Raw genomic sequence first — 23,664 nt, 5'->3', positions numbered from 1 at the left:
AGGGTAGCCTATTTAGTAGCATCTTAAAGTGGGGGTGTTTTCTAAGAAGAGACAATATAAATTATCAGAAAAGAGCTGGCCATGCATTCAGGATACCTGTATTGTGGTCTTGGCCAATGTCACGGGAGCCACAATCATTCTGGGTCTAGCATGCTAATATACATCAGAGTTAGATTAAATTTGCCCTATTGACCATGCATATTTTTAAATTCTATAATTCTAAGAAGATGATTTTCACACTTTCAGTTTGGAAATCCCTTTGCAAATGAACTCTTTTTACCACAATATTGCTTACTTTTTGATATATGTCTATTTTCCTAAGTGATTAATAAATAGAGAAGACTGCTTTTGCAAGGATGGTAGCGAGGGAAAGAGACTGTTTGGCTGTGATGTATCCTCTGCATTACCTACTTTGGCCTTTATGGAGTAAGAAGAAAGACAAGGAAGAAATGAGAACCATGAGGGAAGACATGAAAAGGTGGGCACAATAAAATAATTTACCCCAATGAGATAGTAATGGAATAATAAAATCTGCCAAAATAAGCAGAACTTTATGCTTAAAGAATTGTCCTCATATGTAAAAAATTTACCTTAACCAGAAGAGCAAAAATCCTATATCAAAGCTAAATATAGCTTATGTTGTCATCAATATATTTAATATATATTGGGAAAGCACAATAATAATAAAACTATTTTTCTATGTGTATGGCCATATTACTGTACATTTATATGTAATTTATAAGAAATTTTTTTGTTTCTTATTTAATGTTAAATGTTTTACAGTTCAAAACTATGTAAATTCACGTTAAGAAATTTATTTTGAGATTTCCAAATTAAAATGTTATCATATGCTTATATTAAAACTTCTTCAGTGACAATACAATAATATGGGATAGCATGAACTGGTTAACATTAATGTGGATGGTATTTTTTAAGTGTAGGAACTGGTTCTGCTCTGTAGTTTACTACATAGTGTATTAGTTACCCTCTTTATACCTGTTTGGCTTATTACCATATCATCTATAGAATAGAATAATCCTTTTGGTGCAGTTTGGATAAGATGTCATTCTGTTTGGATGGCAAAAATGTAAAGCACCTTAGAGCAGGGACTGAAACCATATAAAACCCAAACTGGTACCAATATTTTAACTAATGCCAATGTTAGTAGGTTATGCTACTATACATAATAAGGTTGAATGCTTGTTCTTTCTGAGTAGTAAGATTGTTTATAATTTAAAAGTATCATTTAATCTATTCCTAATAATAGCTTATTTGTTGTTACCATTTGTCTCCCAGCAGATGAGGAAATTCAAGTTTAGGGAAAAATAATAATTGCTATGGTCATACAGTTAATTAGTGTCAAAGCCTGAATTCTAACGCAGGTGTGTCAAAAACCACTATGGGTAGATAGAGCATTGTATCCTTTGATTGTCAAGAGCTGAAAGGGAGTTTTATTTTTCTTTTAAAAATATTTTATTTCTTTATTTGATAGAAAGAGCACAAGCAGGGAGAGCAGTAGACGGAGAGGGAGAAGCAGACTCCCCACTGAGCAGGGAGCCCCATGCAGGACCTGATTCCAGGACTCAGAGATCCTGACCTAAGCCAAAGGCAGATGCTTAACTGACTGAGCCATCTAGCACCCTGGGAGCTTTAAAATAATAATTTAAGGCCATTTTCAATTTGACTGAGGGAAATTGAAGAGTTTAAGGGCTTACCCAAGGTCTACAACTAGTTAGAGGCAGAGTTGTAGTAGAAATACTCAGTTCAGTTTCATTTCAATTGCTTTATGATTTTAAATTATAGTGCATTTTTGCTTTTGTGAGTCAAATATTTTATGTCACAAATATCAGGATTAATTGACCAAAGAGACACCAAAATTAAATAAGGAATAGAAGAAAAATTAGATAAACAATAGTCTAGTCACTTTTAATGTTTTATCAATATCTAAATATACTTTTATTACAGTTTCTTACTAAGTTGCCAATTGGCTAAAACCTAAGTTGTACTCATGAAGTAGGTAGGTATTTGTCATTAGCTAGCAGCTAATAAACAGGTCATAAAATGAGTTAATATAGGTAGTGCATTCAGTAAATGTAAGTACTATTTTTATTTTTTTAATAATCCAGTTTAGTTATTAACACCAAGACTTTGTTCTCTACCTTAGTCAAGATTGGAAAAGCAGTTTCAAAGATCAGAAATGTACAAACATTTTAGCTTTCAACTCTTTTTGATTTTTCTAATTTATCCAACAGAAATCAAATGTGGGTCTTGCAGTAAATAAGGGCTGGTTTTCTAACTCTAGGAAAACAAACAAATCTTGAATGTTAGACTTACCCTCTGGCAATAAAAAAAAAATCTGCAAATCAAGTCAGGCAGCAGAGGCACAGAGCAGCTCACATATTTCTTACAGAAAATTTTTATAAAATGGTTGAATTTTCCATATAATATTACAATCTTTTGAAACCTACAGAGCCTAAAAAAATGATGCTTAAAAATACACAGTTTGAAAACACATGCATGCCTTTCACAAAAGTATTCATTGAAGTGAGCTATTGTTAGGGAGAAAACCCTACCAAATTCCTGACTGGCACCAAGAAAAGTTGCTATTCTTTACCCTCTGTATGGTACATATTTTCCTCTAGTAGCATTTCCTAAATAAATCCCTCAAGGAAAATGGGGCCAAACAATGAACTCTGTAAACTACCATCCCATCTTTTATAGGAAATGTCTCAAGATAACTTGATTTTTCACATAATTACAGGTTTCAAAATCCTCAGAAGAAATAAATGCATCTATTCAACATAGATTTTCTTATATAAAGTTCTGGATGAAAGAGAGTAGCAGTAGAGTATCAGAAGAAAAAGGATAAATTTATGAATTGGTAATTATGTTTGTACTTCTAGCTCCACACTGTAATTGTTTAAAGAACAGGCAAAAATATGGTTGTATTTTTAACTGCATTTAAAATAAGCAAATCTTACATTCTTCCCCAGGGAATATGATTCAGTCAACATTTTAATAAGGCCAGTGATCAAGGAAAAACTTGTTAAGTATTAGATAACACAATATAATTGCAGCTCTTAGCTTGAAATTTATATTAGGTAATCAGGCAAGATTTACCTACAGGCATTATATAACAGTATTTACTCTTTCATCATTTTAGGATGGAAAGTTAGATGTCTGACTTGTATATTTAACTTTCAAGAGTAGTAACATTATATTTACATTTTCCACTAATGGAAGAGTAGTTCTTTGAAAGCTGAATGAAATATGAATTCAAGGCGACATTACATTAGAAAAATTGGTGTCAGTCAGTGAGATTTTTGTCTGATTTTCATCAAACCATATCAAAAATTTAGAGGAAGTTTGAATTTGTGTCCTTGTTATTCCCCAGAAAGAATTTTCTGAAGGAATGAAAAGATAATAGAAAAATACTAATTTTGCATACTCCAAGACTATGCTGATTCTTGGTAGACATTAGACCAAATATTTTACCCAGAATAGTTGCTAGTATTCCTTCTCACTACCTCCCCTCCACACTCAAAGGGACATTTGTGATCCTCTGATAATTTGATATTATGGTGGGTTCTATAACCTCTACCCAAGCCATATATTATACCGCATTATTTCTTCTCTCTTAACAATAACTTTTAAGAGGAGGTAGAAATTTATGTAATTAATCATTTTAAAATAGCCATGTTTTTTTCTTAGAAATGCAAAAACTTAGTTGTAAAATATAGAGATTGTTGAAGAGATTGGGTGATTTTTTTTTCATCTTTAAGGTTTTGACATACATTTCTGTAATTTTAAAAAATATTTCATATTTTTCTTGGAGGCATCGAATCTCTCATTCTTCCATTACTCTTACTTGCTTATCTACTATCACCTAGCAAGACAAGACACGATAAAAATAATAAGCTTATGCAGTCATGGGATTTCTGAATTGGAAAACAACTTACTTTACCCTAACCTCATCAAAAAAGAAAGGGAGTTCAGGAAAGTGAGGAGGAAGCAGTTTAAGAAAAGGACAACCAGAATGTCAAAGCAACTGACTCTGATGTTAGGACGTGAAATTGAATTGAAATGTTGTGGGACTAAGAGCTGATTGAAATATAATACAGCAAGTTGACAGAAGCGTGGTTAATGAATGTGCAGCCTTATCTGGTCCTACATAGAACATCAGGGCTGGGGTTGCACTTCTGGCAACTGTATTTCACCAAAAAAAAAAAAAAAAAAAAAAAAAAATCTAAGGCCCTTTGAGTAAGATGGAGGGAGTATTGCTTTATTGTTCTTGGAAACAGAATGTAAATTTTGACACTCATTATGTTTATAACCTTCATTTAAGTCTATAGATTGAGGTGTATTATGAAGTTTTGAATGAAGTATAGACTGCTTAGTTCTCCCCACTTAATTTTTTCCTTTTTTTGAATGTACCAAGCCTTTGACATACTAAGCTCAGCTTCTATCATTTCAAATGAATTCATTTTTCCAAAGCAAACAAAAGATAACGATAGTATAACACTTATGAAAATGGAGAGAACTTAAAGCTAGAATAGTTAGCAGACACTTGTAATTTTCACGTGCATGCAGACTCCATGCTTGATGAAAGAGCGTAAATATTCTTTAAATTTCTTTCTATTTTGATGTGTGTAAACCATACAGATGCTGCTTTTGATGCAGTGCTGGCACCAGTCCCAGGTTCGCTATCACGAGAATCTCTGCTCCAGGCACAGTGGGACTCCCTGGGCTCACTCAGCTAGACAGGCTTCTATGCAGTGTGGTGTTTGCTACATAACATGGATATTGGCTATGAAATCTCCATAATGAGTGTTTGTATCAGGAAATTCCCTTGTTGTCCATTTTCTATCAGGTAATGTTGTTTTAATTAGTACCAAATGCTCATATCCAATTTCTCTGTGGTGGACATCGCAACAAACAGGGGTTATGAAAAAGAAAGGAAGAAAAAAGAACCCACAACTTTAGCAGCTCAGGAATTTGCTGATTCCAGTAGAAGCACTCAATTTTATCTGAAACTGATTTGGTCCCTTATTTATTGCATTTTGCTTCAAACTAATATACTAGGCTCTTTTTAAAAAATTTATTTATTCATGAGAGACACAGAGAGAGAGAGAGGCAGAGACACAGGCAGAGGGAGAAGCAGGCTCCATGCAGGGAACCTGAGGTGGGACTCGATCCTGGGTCTCCAGGATCATGCCCTAGACTGAAGGCAGCGCTAAACCGCTGAGCCACCTCGGTTCCCCAAGGTTCTAATATCATACGCATCATACAGCATCTATAGAGGTCTTAGCCTCTAACAATGGTGCAGTGTTTAAGTCCACGAGTATGTTTAGAGGGTTGTGATCATCTTCCCTCTCTCCACACTGGATAAAGTGGAGTAAGGGAGAGTCAGGGCTTCTAGAGACGTACAACTCAAAGCATGGTCCTTGGAGCAGTACTGCTAGCATTCCCAGGGAGCTTGTTTCCAATGTGAATCCTTGTCCCACTCCCCATACCAACAACTCACCTTCAATCAAAAGAACCATAACCTGCAATGCCCTCCTCAATCACACTTTTCTTAGTTCCTATATAATAACCACATTTAGGTTAACACGCAAGTTCACATTTAGATTGCAAAATGTACAAGTTAGAGAAGGCCACCAGGGAAGGAGGCTGCAAAGAATGAAGGTGATATGTTTCTGTGTCTGATGAGTACATTAAGGTAAGAGTAGTATTCATGGGAGTGAAGAGGAAATTCTCTTTTTCCCTTGGGCAAATACCAACGTGAAGGAAATATAACAAAAGAAAATGAGGAATGTATACTGAGCATTTCATAAAAAAAGGAAGATTTTGTTTTCTTTCTTCAGTTGACTATTTCTTCAATAATTTCTTCATGTATTTTTAATCAAATAAAGACACAGATTTACTGATTATATATCTTTAGGGAAAAAGAGCAATATTTATTGAATTGTTATCTGGGAAAAAACTATCTTGAGAAAGTTGAATAAGAGAGGAGAAAGAAAGAGGCTTCTATTAAGTTTGGTATTAAGTATGTGACTTCACAAAGGACATCATGAATGCAAACTTCTCTCAAAAGAGGCTGCCTTAAATCACCCCTGAGAGATGAAAATAACATAATCCAAAGTTTCCTACCATTCTCCTCACCCTTTTTTGTTTTAAATACACTGTTCTCATGACACAAAATTATATAATTGCATACAAAACTAATAGGTACTTCAGGGGTAAACTAGGTGAAATAATGGCAGGATATTAATCCAGTATTTTATGTAGATAATTACTGACCATGTAGATATAAGAAATGCTTCCTTTCTCATGATGAGTCCTCTTGAACAAAAATCTAAAAAGTGCTGACTGTGATAAAAATTAAGAAGAGAACTTTAAGGAAAAGACTTTACCAGTTGCCAGTGTCTTTAAATACTGGATGTAAGAATAATGAACTGTTATGGGGGATTCATGTTTGCAAAATGAGCTACCAGTTGGTAATTAGTGGAGTTGTACAGCACCCTGGTGAAATAGGTATGTTTTATCGCTGCCATTTTACAGATGCAAAATGGGCATTGGAGAGTAATGAAGTGTTTGGCCTCCGGGAGCCCAGAAAATCAGTATCAGCAGAAAGCATTGACTTTTTTGAGACATCCAATTGTGATGTACGTACCAAGGCCAGCATTAACAACCACTTACTGGCTGTGTGATTTTGATGAAGTTACAGACCACCGCTGTACTTTCGTTCCCTCATCTGTAGAATGGGAAGACTAATAGTATTTATCCCAAAGCACTGTTATTTGGATTGAATTATTCAATCCACGAAACACACTTTTAAAAGTACCTAGCATGTAACTAGCCAAATATTGTTGTCCATGAATTATTAACTGTGTGCCTTTTGGAGTGCTGGGGATGTGAAAGGAGAGAGGAAATTCTTGCCCTCCAGGGCTTACATTCTACTTATTAACAGAACATCCTTTTAGCTGATGGAGGTATGTGTATGGGTCTTTGTAATGAATAGGTAGAAACAGGGAGTTCTGGAGGCTTGCTTTCTTTGTGTTTTTTTAAATTGCTGGAGTAATCTCACAGTGGCTGGGTGTCTTTTCTCAATTTCCTAGGAATGAGTTCTGAAGGAGAAGATTTTTACTAACCTCTTCAGAATAGACTGAGAGCAAGCTGTTTCCATGTTAGGCACTGACTGAGCATTGGGTGACAAAGCCAAGCAAGAAATGGCCTCCTCTCTTGAGGGGCTCACAAACTTGTGCAAGAGTCAGACACATACATGAATGAGTCTAATCAAGACTGACTTTGGCTCAGTCGGTCAAGCATCTGACTCTTGGTTTCGGTTTGGGTCCTGATCTCGAGGTTGTGAGATCGACCCCTAGGTCAGGCTCCACACTCGCACGGAGTCTGCTGGAGATTCTCTCTGCCCCTCCTGCTTGTGCTCTTTCTCTCCCAGATAAATAAATACATCTTAAAAAAGAAAAAAAAAAAAAAAAAAGACTAACTGGGACGCCTGGGTGGCTCAGTGGTTGAGCGTCTGCCTTTGGCTCAGGGTGTGATCTAGGGACCCGGGATCAAGTCCCACATCAGGCTCCTTGTGATGAGCCAGTTTCTCTCTCTGCCTATGTCTCTGTTTCTATTTCTCATAAATAAATAAAATAAAATCTTTAAAAAAAAAGACTAACTTTGAGAAATACAATAAAAGACCAAGGAAGAGGTGAAAGAGAAGTGCCTAGGGCAGATGACAAAAGGAGACAAAGAATTAAGGATGTGAACAAAAAGGGTAAAGAGAGAAGGGAAGAGTAGAGATGAGGAAAGGGCATGTTTGATATTCAATGGGATTTCTGGTATCTTGTGACTGCAAGAGGCTTTGCCGATTTTTGAGGTGGGGACTGAGGGTGTGGAAGCAGATAATGTCTTAGTTTTGCTTAAATAACTTTCTAGGCCCAAGATGGAGGCTCCTACCTGAAGTGTCACATCAGCAAACCAAATACGACTTCGGTATCCCTGTTGACGTAAACTCTGTTGGGCCAAAAATACAGTATATCCAGTCAGCCAGTCCCCAAACGCCAAGCCAACTCTATACTTCTTTCCTTCCTTCTTGTCCCAAATAAGATTAAATATGTGGCCTCAGTCAATCAGCTATTTTCAATTTTTCTCTTCTCTGTTTATTTTTAACCTATAAAAGCTTCCTGCCTTCTGCCCCATTTTGCAGTTCTCTGAGACCATCCACCTCATGAAGTATTAAATAAAATGTTTGTAACACCTAAATTGTCTTTTATTTTTTTTAACAATTCCCTCATTATGTGGGTTCTGTTTTGTTAGTAAGTAAATATGAAATAGAATTTTTTGGCAACATATTTGACTTTCTTCATTATTGTAATGCTTTTTCATGTTCAAAGTATATTCGCTTGAATTTAAAAAAACGAACACTTTGTGAGTATGAAAAAAGTAACTAAGAATGGGAGGGACGCAAGAGACAATATATAATTAGTTATAATCGACAAACAACATGTTTTCTTCTCCATATCCCTCTCATCACACACAGATAGAAGACAATGTAGAGTCTTAATTTTTATATATAATTATAATGTGAAAAACACTGTTCCCTGTAGTATTTTTTAATGTGTATGTACATTTAATTTCAGTAGACAAAAATGAAAAAACAGGACTAAGAAAGTTAAGATCTGAGCCAAACTCAAATTTTTGAACACTCAGGCCAGGGCCCTTTTCCAATAGTCTACATTCCCCAAGAAAAGGTCACTGGTGACAACAGTATGCTGTTTGACCTCAGGTGTCTGTAGACACTTCACATTCTAAGCAGCTTAACTTCTTTCCTGTTTTACAGAATAATGCTCTTCAGGACAATTTAATAAAATAGCATGAGTTCCTGAAAGAATGATGTAAATTAATGGCTTAAATGTCTGTGGATTAATTATGAGTTAGCAACACAGAGAAACTTCGGTAAAAAATAAATAGAAAGTTTAAAATACCGTAAGTTAAAGACTGAGGCACCAATATTAAAGACTGAAGAGAACATGAAGATTATAAAGAGCTGAGGCTTAATATTCTTTCACAGTTCCAGGACACCTAGTGGCTCAGTGGCTGAGCATCTGCCTTCGGCCCAGGGCATAATCCTGGAGCCCCGGGATCGAGTCCCCCATTGGGTTCCCTGCATGAAGCCTGCTTCTCCCTCTGCCTGTGTTTCTGCTTCTCTCTCTGTGTGTGTCTCTCATGGATAAATAAAATCCTTTAAAAATATATTCTTTCACAGTTCCCTGAGCACAGAAGTACCTTAGCTAATAGTTGGTGCAACCACCCCTATGTATCACCTTTATCTGTTCCTGCTCTCCCGTCTCACCTAGTGTCTATGGTTGTTTTGTTTTGTTTTGTTTTGTTTTGTTTTTTACTGTAAAGGCTTATAACTGGCACTTTCTTTATAGACCTAAATGTGGGTTATGAAAGTCAATACAGAGAACCGGAAGTGCCAATGTTGGTTTTTTTTTTTTTTTTTTCCTGCACATCTCATTAAGATTTGTAGCCAACGATTGCCTGGAGCCAGACTATGGCAGTTCAGTGTCTTTATCTTCACAGAATGAACTCTGATATATAATTTATACTCCGGAGCTCCCTTTGGTCACTCTGAGTTTGACTGGCATTTTTTTCATTCCTGCTTCCTGATTCTTTATCAGTTATCCTGGGAGCTTTCATAATTAATCACTTGCTTACAAAATCCTGTCTCAGGTCTGCTTTTGGGCAACTAGGTCTAAGACAAAAAGCAAATCTATTTTGAATCCATCCACTCACCCACCCATTCATATTTATCTATGCTTGCCACGTCCCCCTCTCTCTCACCTCCATCCAGGTACTTCTGTCCCCCATCCCACTCAGATGAACAGGCGACATTCAAGACAGCATGGGGCACACTCTGTTCATTCTACACTTCTCTGTATCTGTATAATCATGTATACATATACACACCTGGGGGATATTTATGTTCTAAAATTAGGATGATTTGTACATATATTTCTTTGTATCTTTTCTTACCAAATATTTAGTTTGGTTCCTGATAAAGAAGGAAATTAGCACTTTAAGAGTTGTTCTAGTTATAAGTTTTATAAAAATATTTGCTTAGAAGTAGAAATCATTTTATAGGTGCATATAGGTAAAATGCACAGTTAACAATATGAAGCCATAGTTGGGAAGAGTTTTAATCCTATCAGTCATTTTATGTTCTCTCTGAAAGGCTTCATAGTCTAACATCTTGGATTATTTGTCTATACACTGTGTATTTGTATGAAAAGACAATGTTTTTTATTTAGTTTGTATACAATTCTCATGCTATTGTATACTGGTTCAATGTTATATTATGTGTCAAATATTTTCTTAATTCTTCCTTAAATTAAATGATTTCTAATACTGATTTAGTGTGCTTTTCATCTGGAGGTCTGTTTATAAAATTGACTTTTTCAACCCACTAGAAGAGTTGACACTTTCCTTTCCGTTTTGTAAATGTGAAGTGTGAAACAGGGAGAGTAATTGAGTTTTCTTTGCCACAGGCATGAACTAGGAATCCTTGGATTCCAACTCTATGTTTACTACATGTTTAGTAACTCCATTAGCAGTGGATAATTGCCATTTTCTTACAAAATAGACTCTTTCATAACTATCTATTCTATGATTAAAACATGGAAATTATGTTAATTACCATTTTTCAGAATATTATTGATTTCTGAAATTTCGATTGGATGAATATGGTTCTTTTTTTTAATCTTACAGAATCTGTAAGATTTGTCCTTATGGGAAATTGTAAGTTATCTTCATCGTCAAACATATGAAGTGTAAATGACTATAAAATGAGAATTATTTTCTATGTATAAAATGCAGCCTTCAAAAAACATAGAAGAGTATTCTGATTCTGGAAAGTTGCTTATATATGTGCCCATTGCTTTTTTAAATAATGAGAATTTTTGCATACCTAGAGATCTATTTAAACTAGTAGAAAATATGTATATTTTGTGACAGCATGCTAGAGTTATAACATTTGAAAGGGTAGCTCAACAGGATTTCTGAGCACATGCTGGCCTGGCTAATGTACAGAATCTGTAATCCAATTAAAACTCAGTAAATTTCTCCTTTCTTAGACTATGGAGTTATTCCCGGGAGTTCATGATAATGACAGTTTTCATTGACGACATAATGTGGAAATTATTAGAGTGTCAAAAATAGATACAGCAGGCTACTGAGTTACCTCTCCCTTTTCAAACTTATATTTACTCAGAAGCAATAGAATAGAAGGGAGACTTTTATTTCTGTTCTTGTCCTGTATCTCTTCAAAGGAAATAAAAATTTATTTGTGATGTCCCTTGCATCTGGTATAAAAGAAGTTCCTTCTTACTGTAGCATACAAGTAGAAATTATATATATTTTTTATTTTTAAATTTAATGTTCCCTTTATCAATATTCCAAAGCAGTATTAGCAGAATGAGACATATCAGAATTGCTATGTGGTCTGCTGTGTGTCTATAGTCACAATATCATAATGGTGAGGAAAAAGGGGGAGAAACGGAAAGAGGAATGTGAATACAATAAAGGTAAGGAAGTATATAACTTGGGAAAATATTGTAGTTGAGAATAATTTTAGATGACAAAAATGAAAATTAAGATTAAGTTGATTTATTCACCAGATTTATCTTGATAGATTCTTTAAAAAGTGAAACAGCCGAACTAAATAAAGAAAATTTTTAATCCATCAGCTATTTCCACTTATCCTTTAAATCATCCTTTCCAAATTATAGTGAACTATACCTTTAAACTCATTAGCAAACAGTATGTGTTACACAAACTGTTTCTAGGTTATAGCAATTCCATTTTACCACGTCTTCCAAATGAATTCAAAAACAATGTTATGTCAACTAAACTGTATGTTGAAGGAGTTACTACATCTTAGTATATTAAAAAAATCCCTATAGTAAGTCATGACAGAAATGAACATCTTGTGTCTTCTACTTTATAATCTGATGTAAAACAAATTAATTAAGAAAGTATAAGCATAATAGTAAATTAGAGGGTTTTCAAAGACATAGTAGGTATGAGGTTAGGTCAAAGAACAGATTTTAAAGTAAAATAATATAACAACATGCTCAATATATACATATATACACATATATGTATATGTAGTTTTTTAGGAAGCTCCAAATAAGACCTACTTTCTCATAGTACTTGATCTCGTAGTCCAGAATGGCTCCATTGGAAAAAGCAGGTGCTTGCCATGATAGGGCAATGCTATTTTGGGATGCCCAGTCCTTCCTTACCACACCTATCAGGGAAGGTGCTGAAAGGAAAGAAAATAACTAAGAATTAATTGGCAGGAATCATTCTCCATAATCCTTTCTTTAATATTTTGTCTTCCAAGGAAAACAGAACTCTTGTTGAAGAGGACAGCAATTATTGATGTCAGATTAAAAAGAAAGCCCTAGGATCTACTCTATTTAATCCAAATAGAGTATTAAAATATATTTAGAAACATTACTAGGGAACAGGAAAACTCAAATAGCCCAGGAATGAGAGCCAGAACTCCTCATCATAGTCTTTGTTAGAGGAGGACATTTCCCTATAAACTGGCTTTGATTTAGGCTATGACATGAAGTATAATACACTTGGATCATATATATATATATTATCAAATTTAAGTCTGCTATAGAAAAATACTCTGCAATTACAAGATCATTTATAGGCTTTTCTTTCTCCTCAAGACTTGGTACTTTATAAAGTCTTAGTACTTTATAAATGTTTATGTCACAAACTTCTTAACTATAAATTATTGCATATCAACAGGAGAATTATTTCTTCTGCATGATTTCTGTGACAGTTGAATAAAATTGTAACAATTAATTTCTGAAGTTTATTTTCAGAATCATGTCCTCCCCCCCCCCTTTATAACATTGTTTTAACAACCCAATCCTAACCTAATTTTTTAAAGGTTATTTATTTATTTATTCATGACAGACACACACACACACACACACACAGAGGCAGAGACACAGACAGGGAGAGGAAGAAGCAGGCTCCCCTTAGGGAGCCCAAAGCAGGACTCCATTCCTGAACTCCAGGATCATGCCCAATCAAGCAGAGCCCAATTGCTGAGCCTTTCAGGCATCCCTCCTAACCTAAACTTGCATTAAATTTCTGAAATTGCCCTTGCATGTATATATCATACATTCTTTCCTCTAATAAAATAGTCATTTTAAAGTATTCTAATTTTTAAAAACAGTATGTTTTTACATAGAAGTTAAAATTCATTCATAAAAAGAGAAATATAAATGAAATATACTGAGGTTCCATTTCTTACCAAACAGATTGGCAAAAATCCAAAAATTTGACACCAATCTCTGTTGACTAGGCTATGGGGAAAAGCTCTTTAATACATTGTCAGTGGGAATGCAAAATGGTACAACTTTTATGAAGGGAAATTCAACAATTTAAGGCAAATTATATGTTCATTTACACTTGGGCTTTTTGGAATCTATCCCAAAGATACAATGAACAAACATAAAGTGACATATTTACAAGACTACTCACTGAGGTTTATTTGTAAATATTGGGAACAATTTAACTGTCCATCAAAAAGGGACTGATTGAAAAACTATTCTACATCCACCAGAGAACTATGACCATAAATACTATAATGAAGTTTTTTTCAGGATATAAAGTAAGGTGGGAAAAATGTATAAAAAGCAATGTAAGGCTAAACCCAAGAATAATAAAAAAATGATAACACTGGATACCCTCAGGGGTGGGAGACAATAGGATGGAAACTATAAGGTTAGAAGATAAAAGTCTCCAAATCTGCCTTCCCTTGAAGATTTACTTTGGAACCCTATAAATGGTTAAAAGCTTAAAAAGCAAATTAACATTCAAAGAATTGAATCTATGTGTTTATGTTGAAGGTTAAAGCAAATGAATAATTATTTTTATGTTATTGAGGAGTAGGTCAGTTTGTTTTTCCTATGGGAAATGGAAATACAGATGTCAGACCAAGGAAGGTACATAAAAACTCTGTAATGCTAAACTCATAGTGTCTTTCCAACTAATTCCCAGAAATCTATTCAAATGAACCAATTGGAAGTGAGAATAGAACTTGAAAAACTGATTCTCTATGATTAAGTTTCTAAGAAAGACTCCAGTATATTTTTTTTCTGAATGCTGCCTTTGTTTTTTAAGGATAAAGTGTATCTTAAACTTTTGAAAATGACAAGTCTGATTCTCCTAAGGAAATGACTATTCTAGAAATTATATTTAGAACTCTTTCTAGCTGTTCAATGAAAGCATTATTGTTGCACTACAATATATCCTAAATAATGAGTGATAATTACTAAATATTTCTAAAAATGGAAGTTTGTGCTACAACCTAAAACAGAAATGGATAGCATGTTTCTTTGGTGTTGAGTTTAAGAAGTTCTTTATAGATCTTGGAAACTAGCCCTTTATCTGATATGTCATTTGCAAATATCTTCTCCCATTCTGTAGGTTGTCTTTGAGTTTTGTTGACTGTATCCTTTGCTGTGCAAAAGCTTCTTACCTTGATGAAGTCCCAATAGTTCATTTTTGCTTTTGTTTCTTTTGCCTTCGTGGATGTATCTTGCAAGAAGTTACTATGGCCGAGTTCAAAAAGGGTGTTGCCTGTGTTCTTCTCTAGGATTTTGATGGAATCTTGTCTCACATTTAGATCTTTCATCCATTCAAAGTTTATCTTTGTGTATGGTGAAAGAGAGTGGTCTAGTTTCATTCTTCTGCATGTGGATGTCCAATTTTCCCAGCACCATTTATTGAAGAGACTGTCTTTCTTCCAATGGATAGTCTTTCCTCCTTTATCGAATATTAGTTGCCCATAAAGTTCAGGGTCCACTTCTGGATTCTCTATTCTGTTCCACTGATCTATGTGTCTGTTTTTGTGCCAGTACCACACTGTCTTGATGACCACAGCTTTGTAGTACAACCTGAAATCTGGCATTGTGATGTCCCCAGATATGGTTTTCTTTTTTAAAATTCCCCTGGCTATTCGGGGTCTTTTCTGATTCCACACAAATCTTAAAATAATTTGTTCTAACTCTCTGAAGAAAGTCCATGGTATTTTTTTTTTTTTTTTAAGTCCATGGTATTTTGATAGGGATTGCATTAAATGTGTATATTGCCCTGGGTAACATTGACATTTTCACAATATTAATTCTGCCAATCCATGAACATGGAATATTTTTTCCATCTCTTTGTGTCTTCCTCAATTTCTTTCAGAAGTGTTCTACAGAGGAAGACATAGACATGGCCAACATGCACATGAGAAAATGCTCTGCATCACTTGCCATCAGGGAAATACAAATCAAAACCACAATGAGATACCACCTCACACCAGTGAGAATGGGGAAAATTAACAAGGCAGGAAACAACAAATGTTGGAGAGGATGTGGAGAAAAGGGAACCCTCATACATTGTTGGTGGGAATGTGAACTGGTGCAGCCACTCTGGAAAACTGTGTGGAGGTTCCTCAATCAGTTAAAAATAGACCTGCCCTACGACCCAGCAATTGCACTGTTGGGGATTTACCCCAAAGATACAAATGCAATGAAACGCCGGGACACCTGCACCCCGATGTTTCTAGCAGCAATGGCCACGATAGCCAAACTGTGGAAGGAGCCTCGGTGTCCATCGAAAGATGAATGGATAAAGAAGATGTGGTTTATGTATACAATGGAATATTACTCAGCTATTAGAAATGACAAATACCCACCATTTGCTTCAACGTGGATGGAACTGGAGGGTATTATGCTGAGTGAAGTAAGCCAGTCGGAGAAGGACAAACATTATATGTTCTCATTCATTTGGGGAATATAAATAATAGTGAAAGGGAATATAAGGGAAGGGGGAAGAAATGTGTGGGAAATATCAGAAAGGGAGACAGAACGTAAAGACTGCTAACTCTGGGAAACGAACTAGGGGTGGTGGAAGGGGAGGAGGGCGGGGGGTGGGAGTGAATGGGTGACGGGCACTGGGGGTTATTCTGTATGTTAGTAAATTGAACACCAATAAAAAATAAATTAAAAAAAAAAGAAATAAAAAAAAAGAAATGGATAGCATGGTGAGTATGAAAGAAGGCTCAGATAATTTACTATTTACATTGAGTCATATTCATTACTAATAAGCTACCATTAATAAATTTATTCCTGTTGGAAATTGCATTAATGTTTTTGAATTGTAATATAATAATGTATTAAATGAGCTTTATAGAAAAATTATAACTTTAAGGTCAATTATACAAATTAGAAATTGACTTAAATATATCAGTTCATTACAAATTTTTTTTTCATTACAAATTTTGAAAATCTTTTTTTCATGTATACAATCTTATGGTTAATTTTCAGTTTAATGTACAATGTCATAAGTACTAATACTACCAGTATACTACATTTTGCCACATAATTATTTAGCACTCAAGGTCAAATGGTATAATCTTTGCAAACTGATAATAAATTCAATTACGGCAGCATATTAGAATGACTATTGATTTATACATAGGTACTATCTTTTCTATTTCCAATTCTCTACTGGTTAATTAAAAGTAAAGGTACATCACCTAGATTTTATGAGTCCTTTCCTATACTTCCATAAAATAGAAATAATGAAAATCTATTCCCTAACTACTCTGGGAAGTACTATTTACAGACCATTCTCTAACTAATCTAGTTATAGAGTCTTCACTTATAGATGGACTTCAGGGTGGAAGAACTATATAAACTCTAAAATTTTTTCACTTTTGCACACCCCTTTCATATGTAAATATCCATATTTTATATAGTCATAAAATATACATAATTTTAGATAATTATATTTTTAACCTTATATTCAAAATCCTGTTTCATATTTTTATGTTGTCTCCATAATTATTACTTTAATGGATAAAATATTCAATTATGTTTATACTTTATCAGATCATCCCCCTAATGTTGAAGTTTCCAATATTATCCTGTTTGAGTTCTCACACTTTATGCACACATTTTTTATTTTGTTCAATTATTTTACAGAGAAAAGTGCTTTATGTAATTTGGATTTTCTGAGCCATACTGTGTATTAATATATTGATTTTGGAAGGAGCTGCACAATATACATTAGGCACACATTTTAAACAGTTAATGAGTTAAAGCACAGGATGTGGGAAACAATTTATAGGTCAATATACACCCCAAATGCTGCATTTTCTATTTTCTGAGAAGGCTAGCATCATATGGAATTTTATTTTAAAATATGGCTTTAATACATGAAACCTCAAAAATTTGTTTTGAATATATTTAATAAATATTTTTGAATATATTTAATAAATTTGTTTTTTTAATAACCCGAGTTTATGTAACATCTGAATTTGACATATTGTGACAACACAGTAGTACCAACAAAATTAAAGGGGAAAACACATTTATTCCTCCACATGAGGAAAACTAATTTTGGAACACCAAGGGCAACTATTGATTTTTACTTCTGATTCTAAAAAGTCAGAGAAGGAAATAGGGAAATAATATCTTCTGGATTCTGACAGATCAGAGACTAACTGAAAAACTTGAAGGCTCAAGCAATGTTTCCTGAGTACAGAATTGTGTATTCAGTATAGTTTTCAGTAGAATTGTATTTCTGATATACCTCCTTTCTTAAGCCTTCAAAACCTTAGCTTTGACCTTCAAAATAAATGATTATTGAATAGATTACCACAGTTTTGAAAATGGTTTTAATACAAACCTTTCTGATTACTACATTTTCTGAATCTCAAGTAGTTTACCAAGAACTACGTGGCAAAAGAAGAAAAGTACATAGTGGAGTTAGTGAACAAAGGAGATTTTATTCACATTACAATGAGTGGTATTTTCTAATGCTTGCATGGAAATATCTGAAAGAACAGTAAATTATTCTAGTTAATTATATTGCTTCGAATTAAGATTCAATTGTGTATGTGGTTAGGTGAAAAAGAGAGATAGAGGGAGAGCAAGAGCACACTCCTACGCACATATGTTTGTGACACTGAAAATCCTAAAAGTGAATCTTAGGACGAAGATAGACCTTGTAAGTCATTCCATACATTTTTTTCAGCAATCTAGAAAATCTCTCAACGTGTCCTTGTTAGCTGATTATCCACTTCTTGCTTCAATGGTTGCTATAAAGAGTATACTACTTCATAAGGCCACCTATTTCCTTTGGAAAATCTCTAATTGCTAAAATATTCTTCCATAGAGTCATTGTTTTCTTCTTGTAACTTCAACCTAGGCCTGGTTCTTAAAGTTTAGCATTAACAGAATTAAGTCTTCACTTTTGCTCATCTATTATACTCTTTCTTCTCTTTTTTTTTCTCTCTCTTCTTCCTATCCCCTTTCCTTCCCTTTTCCTTCCTTCCTCTCTTCCTTCTTCATGTCCTTTTTTTAAGCGCTTTTCATTCTCTTTTTAAAAATTATTTTCCTTTCTTTTCTTCCCTGTGCTCCTTCTCAGAGAGATGTGTGTGCTTGTGTATGTGTGTATGTGAGTGTGTGCGTTAGGGAAAATATAGTCAATGGCATCACGAAATGTAAACAAAGAACAATAACATAATGAGTAAATGATATACACCAGAAGGTGCAAATCAGGACAGACTTTTAAGACTGATTTTCCCTTTTCCTTTGCTAATGAACTGATGGGTTTAGTTGCAAAGCAAGAACAGATAGGAGTGCTTCATTCTGTAGATGCCAGAGAGAGGGATATGCTGTGATCAATACCATGATTTTACGTATGAAGTTTTGTCAATGTGATGTTTATCATGTGAATTGACATTTTTGAAACCTGAGAGCTTGCGTAAAACTATTTTTGATCTACATCTTGTTTTGGAAATGTTGATTAAACACGCTGTGCTTTATACAACATAATATATCCTAGCAGTATCTGCTTCATGTGCTTTTCTCTTGATGTTTCCCTGAATCAGAGTTCAATGGTTAATATATATTGTTACCTGCTTGCCCCATGTGGTTGAAATGTGGTTATGAGTTTTAAATATGCGTGTCATACTTATGGCAGAACTGATGCTTTGTTTTCTTTCTAAGTTCTGTCTTTTTCCTATACCTGGAAATAACAACTCTGGTATACTAAGCCATGTGACAGCTGTGATAAGATGAATAATGGCTCAGAAATATATTCATGTCTAATCCCCAGACCCTGTGAATATTCCTCTCTGGTAAAAGAGGTTGTGCACTTTTGATTAAGCTAAGGATTTTGAGATGGAAAGGTTATCCATCTCAAAATTATTATTATCCAGGTGGGCCCGATATAACCACAAGTGTAATAAGAAGGAGGCAGGAGGTGACTTGTCTACAGAGGAGAAGGCTGTGAGACAAAATATGCAGGCAACCAGGAGAAACTAGAAGAGGGAAGGAATGAATTCTTGCCAGAGCCCCCAGAAGGAACTAGCCCTTCTGACACCTTTGTCTTCTACTTGTAGGACTCATTTTGACTTCTGACACCCAGACTATAAGATAATTAATATCTGTTCCTGAGACAATAAATTTATGGTAATTTGTTATAGTAGCAATAAGGAACTTAAAATGGTTCAACTGATTCACTTTAAAGGCCTTAATTTGGGATACATTTATGGTTCTGTAGGGAAAGTGAGTAGGCTTTATTTTTTTTATTTTATAAAGATTTTATTTATTTATTTATTCATGAGAGACAGAAGGGGGGTTGCAGAGACACAGGCAGAGGGAGAAGCAGGCTCCATGCAGGGAGCCCGATGCAGACTCGATCCCGGGTCTCCAGGATCAGGCCCTGGGCTGAAGGCGATGCTAAACCGCTGAGCCACCTGGGCTGCCTGTGAGTAGGTTTTAAAAAACAAATTTCTAAGAAAAAAAAAAAAGTTTCCAAAACAGTGCTAAAAAGACATCTATCTATTACTTACCTAATTCATTTTGTTATATTTACTACTTATAAAAGTATTCAATCTGTTTCTTTTAAAAATAATTTGAAAAAAATATTTTGGGTACTCTGGTCCTAAAGATTTTCCTTCCTTAACGTACAATTTTTCAGGTTTCTCACTTCTCTGCCTTTCTTGTTAAAAAGGGGAGAGGTGTTCCTCTTTCTGATTATCCCACCATAAGTAATTGGTGAGATAGAACCATTTTTTTTCCGGTTTTTCCCCAAAGTTAAGGTTCTTCTATATTTCAAAAAGCCCTTAGCTTTGAATTTGAAGAGTCTTTCCCAAAGAAATACTAATATCAGGTAACACAAAGCTTGCTCACTCTACTTCTTTCTCCCATGCCAACGTGATGCTGGTAGTTAGCTTGAAACACCAAGTGAAAAACTGTGGAAATAGAACGTTCTGGTGGAGAAGCTGAGGTCATCATTGAATTTGAAATATTTAAAGTGAATACACAACTGTTTCTCAAGGCAGACAATTAAGTGTGTCACTGGGGGCGGAGGTGCGGCTGCTAAAACAGCTCTCCTGACATCCTACGGCAAATTGCCATCTGAATATGTGCCGACTGTTTTTGACAACTAGACAGTCACAGTTACTTGGCAGAGAGCCACACACTCCTGGACTTTTGGATACTGCGGGGCAAGAGGATTATGACAGATTACGACCACTAAGTGATCCACAAACGGATGTATTTCTAGTGTTTTTCAATGGTGTCTCTGTCCTCCTTTGAAGATGTGAAGGAGAAGTGGGTGCCTGAGATAACTCACCACCATCCAAGGACTCCCTTCTTGCTTGTTGGGACCCAAATTGATCTCCGAGATGACCCCTCTATGATTGAGAAACTTGCCACACAGAAGCCTACCACTCTAGAGACTGCTGAAAAGCTGGCTCGTCACCTGAAGGCCATCAAGTATGTGGAGTGTTCTGCTTACACAGCGAGGCCTAAATATGGTATTTGAAGAAGCAATATTGGCTGCCCTGGAGCCTCCCGAACTGAGGAAGAGCCGCAGGTGTGTGCTGCTCTGAACATCCCTCCAGGGCCCTTTCAACACAGCTGGTGTCAGCATCATACTAAAAGCAACACTGAATCAAACTAAAGATTAAAATTAGTTTTTGCAATAATGACAAATGCCCTGCACCCATCCACATGCACTTGTGTGAGGCAAGGTCCATCAGTATGGTCCCCCTTTCCCTCTCTCAGTACGAGTTAGTTTGAGTAATTGTGTATTGTCACAAAAGTGATTAGTACTATTTTTTGTTCTGTCGTTTCAAAAAAGATTTATTTTGTTTTAAAAATTATGGAAATAGGTGCACTCTCACTACCTGTGGAGCCACTGTGAAAAAAAATCACTTTATTAGTAATAATTCAAAGTGGTACAGCACTGTTAGCACTTAATTATACAGAGTAAGACCTGAAGCATTATCTTTAAATTCTTCTCAGCATTATCTGTGCCTTTTTAATTTCTATTTTATTAGTCTTATGACTGGCTGATTTAATATGCTCACTGTTAAGCTTGTCCTTAGGCTGCTGTTTATAGTAATTTATGCCAAACACTCCTATTGACTATTATATCATTCCAGGATGTTTGAGAAATTGTTTATATGACAGATGCTAGAAAATAATTTCCCTGAACTACAAAGAAAAAAATATCAACAAATTAGACTGGTCTGAGATTCTGCTGAACTTATTATTAACTACCAATTTTCAGTAAAAAGATATATGTTGTACCAGTATTTTCTAGGAATTTAACATATGCTATTCACTAGAATCTCAGAAAGTTAGCCTGGCTCTATAGAAAAATCAGGAATGTGCCTCTTCTCAGCATAACTTCAAACAATTCCCTTATTCATAACATCTCAATATATTAAAATCAGGAATTCAGGAAAACTGGTTTCTAGAAATTATTCTAGGTTAAAGTACTATTATTTGAGCTGTATTATATACAGTATATATGAAAATTATGTAAATAGATTGAAAATATAATATTATAGTCATATTTGAATATGCTTTGTAACTTCTGGGCCTCAGATGATTCATTAAAGTTTGTATCATGGGGCTCCTGGGTGGCTCAGTCAGTTGAGTAGTCGGCTCTTGAGTTTGGCTCACGTCATTATTTCATTGTCCTGAGACTGAGCTCTCCCTTAGGTTCCATGATCAGTGAAGTCTGCTTGATATTCTCTCTCCTCTGGCTCTCCACACACACACACACACACACACACACACACACACACACACATACACACACACACTCTTTCTCTCAAATAAATAAATAAATAAATAAATACATAAATATCTTTTACAAAATTTGTATCATGTTCCAGGTATATGAAAAAAAAAATAAGCCCACTTAAATACCATCAAAAAAAAAAAAAAAAGAAAAGAAAAGAAAAAATGACCAGGAAAGTAATTTATTCATAAACAACTAAAATAATTTTAACTAATATTGTGGAAAGGAAGTACCTAAGTGTTAACACTTTCAAATCACAAATCTTTAAAATAATATAATGAATGGATAAAGTTCTACAAATTTTGTTGCTACATTTAAAGACAAAAAGTTTGGACACTAGAAAGAACTCTGTACAATAGATTTTAATGAAGCTGTTTTAAAAATGATGTGGATCTGAGGACACGAGAAAATAAGGTCAATACATAAGGTGACAAACACAAGTTGTAAATCAACACTCATGCTATGATTCAAAAAGATTTTTCTAAATAGCAGATACCTCCAAAGTGTATGACTAAATTGTAGAACTACCATATAACTAAATTGCAAAGTATCAAGGCCATGTTGGAAGATTTGGGGATGAATGAGAAGGTAAAGGACGACCTAGTTTCCCTATCCAATATTCAGCAATATTTAGAGGTCATTTGATGGTGCATCTACCATAAAGATGACTGACTGACCCTCATTCTGAGCATGATGATGAGAACAGAGACAAGCAAATAGGTGATATCCCCGTTTGGGACTAAGAATTCTTGAGCGTAGATTTCAAACCTGTGGCTGAGTTTCTTCTAGATCAAAAGCTTTTTTTTTTCCCTTTGCTCTGAATAAAATTGAACTGTGGGCTGTCTATTAAAAATATAATGAATATATATGCATACATATGCATAATATATATGCATATATACACTTTTAAATGGGATCACATCAAGCTATTAATAGTGGTTTCTCATGCTAGCCTAGGAGAACTAGATGTAACAAGAGAAAAACAGAAATAAATCTAACAATTGATCAATAGTTAATGAGGCCTAAATTACATTAACAAACACATATATTATCTATAACTTTGAACTACTTGAAAAGGTTATGATTTTATTTCAAAAAGCCAGATTAATCTTAATTGTAGCTAATGTGATATTGTGAAGTTGTTTTCAGAAATATAATTCAAAAGTTGGGACACCTGGAAAGCTCAGTTGGTTAAGCATCTGCAGTCATCTCAGGTCATGAACTCAGGGTCCTGGGACTGAGCCCTGTGTGGGGCTCCCTGCTCAGTGAGGGAGTCTGCTTTTCCCTCTCCGTCCCTCCCTCCACTGGTGCTCACTCTCTCTCTCTCTCAAATAAATAAAATATTTAAAAATTATATAATTAAAATTTTAATACATTAAAAAAGTTAAGCCCCAATATGAATAGATTTATAAGCTATGGCTATAAAGTAATACATGCGGCTTACAGAGGAGTCATCAAACT

General features: G+C 34.8%; 1 protein-coding gene and 1 pseudogene across 23 annotated transcripts in view; one reads left to right on the top strand and one right to left on the bottom strand.

The window, feature by feature from the left end:
* EPHA6 (EPH receptor A6) overlaps positions 1–23,664 on the bottom strand; it is an 880,674-nt gene that overhangs the window by 311,025 nt on the left and 545,985 nt on the right. For 18 of the 23 annotated variants that reach the window (XR_007407962.1, XR_007407961.1, XR_004811710.2 and 15 more), the window contains 2 exons: positions 12,213–12,337; positions 7,969–8,025 (listed from right to left, as the gene is read on the bottom strand). Coding sequence is in view for 20 of the 23 variants with exons in the window: in XM_025417283.3 (XP_025273068.2) it covers positions 7,969–8,025; positions 12,213–12,337 (182 nt within the window). In the remaining 3 variants the exon portion in view is untranslated. The remainder of the gene's footprint in view (positions 1–7,968; positions 8,026–12,212; positions 12,338–23,664) is intronic. The other 5 variants (XM_025417299.3, XM_025417337.3, XM_025417315.3 and 2 more) reach the window with 1 other exon arrangement.
* On the top strand, positions 18,052–21,001 carry LOC112641489 (cell division control protein 42 homolog; annotated as a pseudogene).

Source organism: Canis lupus, chromosome 33 (genome assembly GCF_003254725.2).
Source record: "Canis lupus dingo isolate Sandy chromosome 33, ASM325472v2, whole genome shotgun sequence".
NCBI lineage: Eukaryota > Metazoa > Chordata > Mammalia > Carnivora > Canidae > Canis > Canis lupus.
The sequence above is the reverse complement of the archived record's forward strand: the minus strand, read 5'-3'. Positions and strand labels throughout refer to the sequence as shown.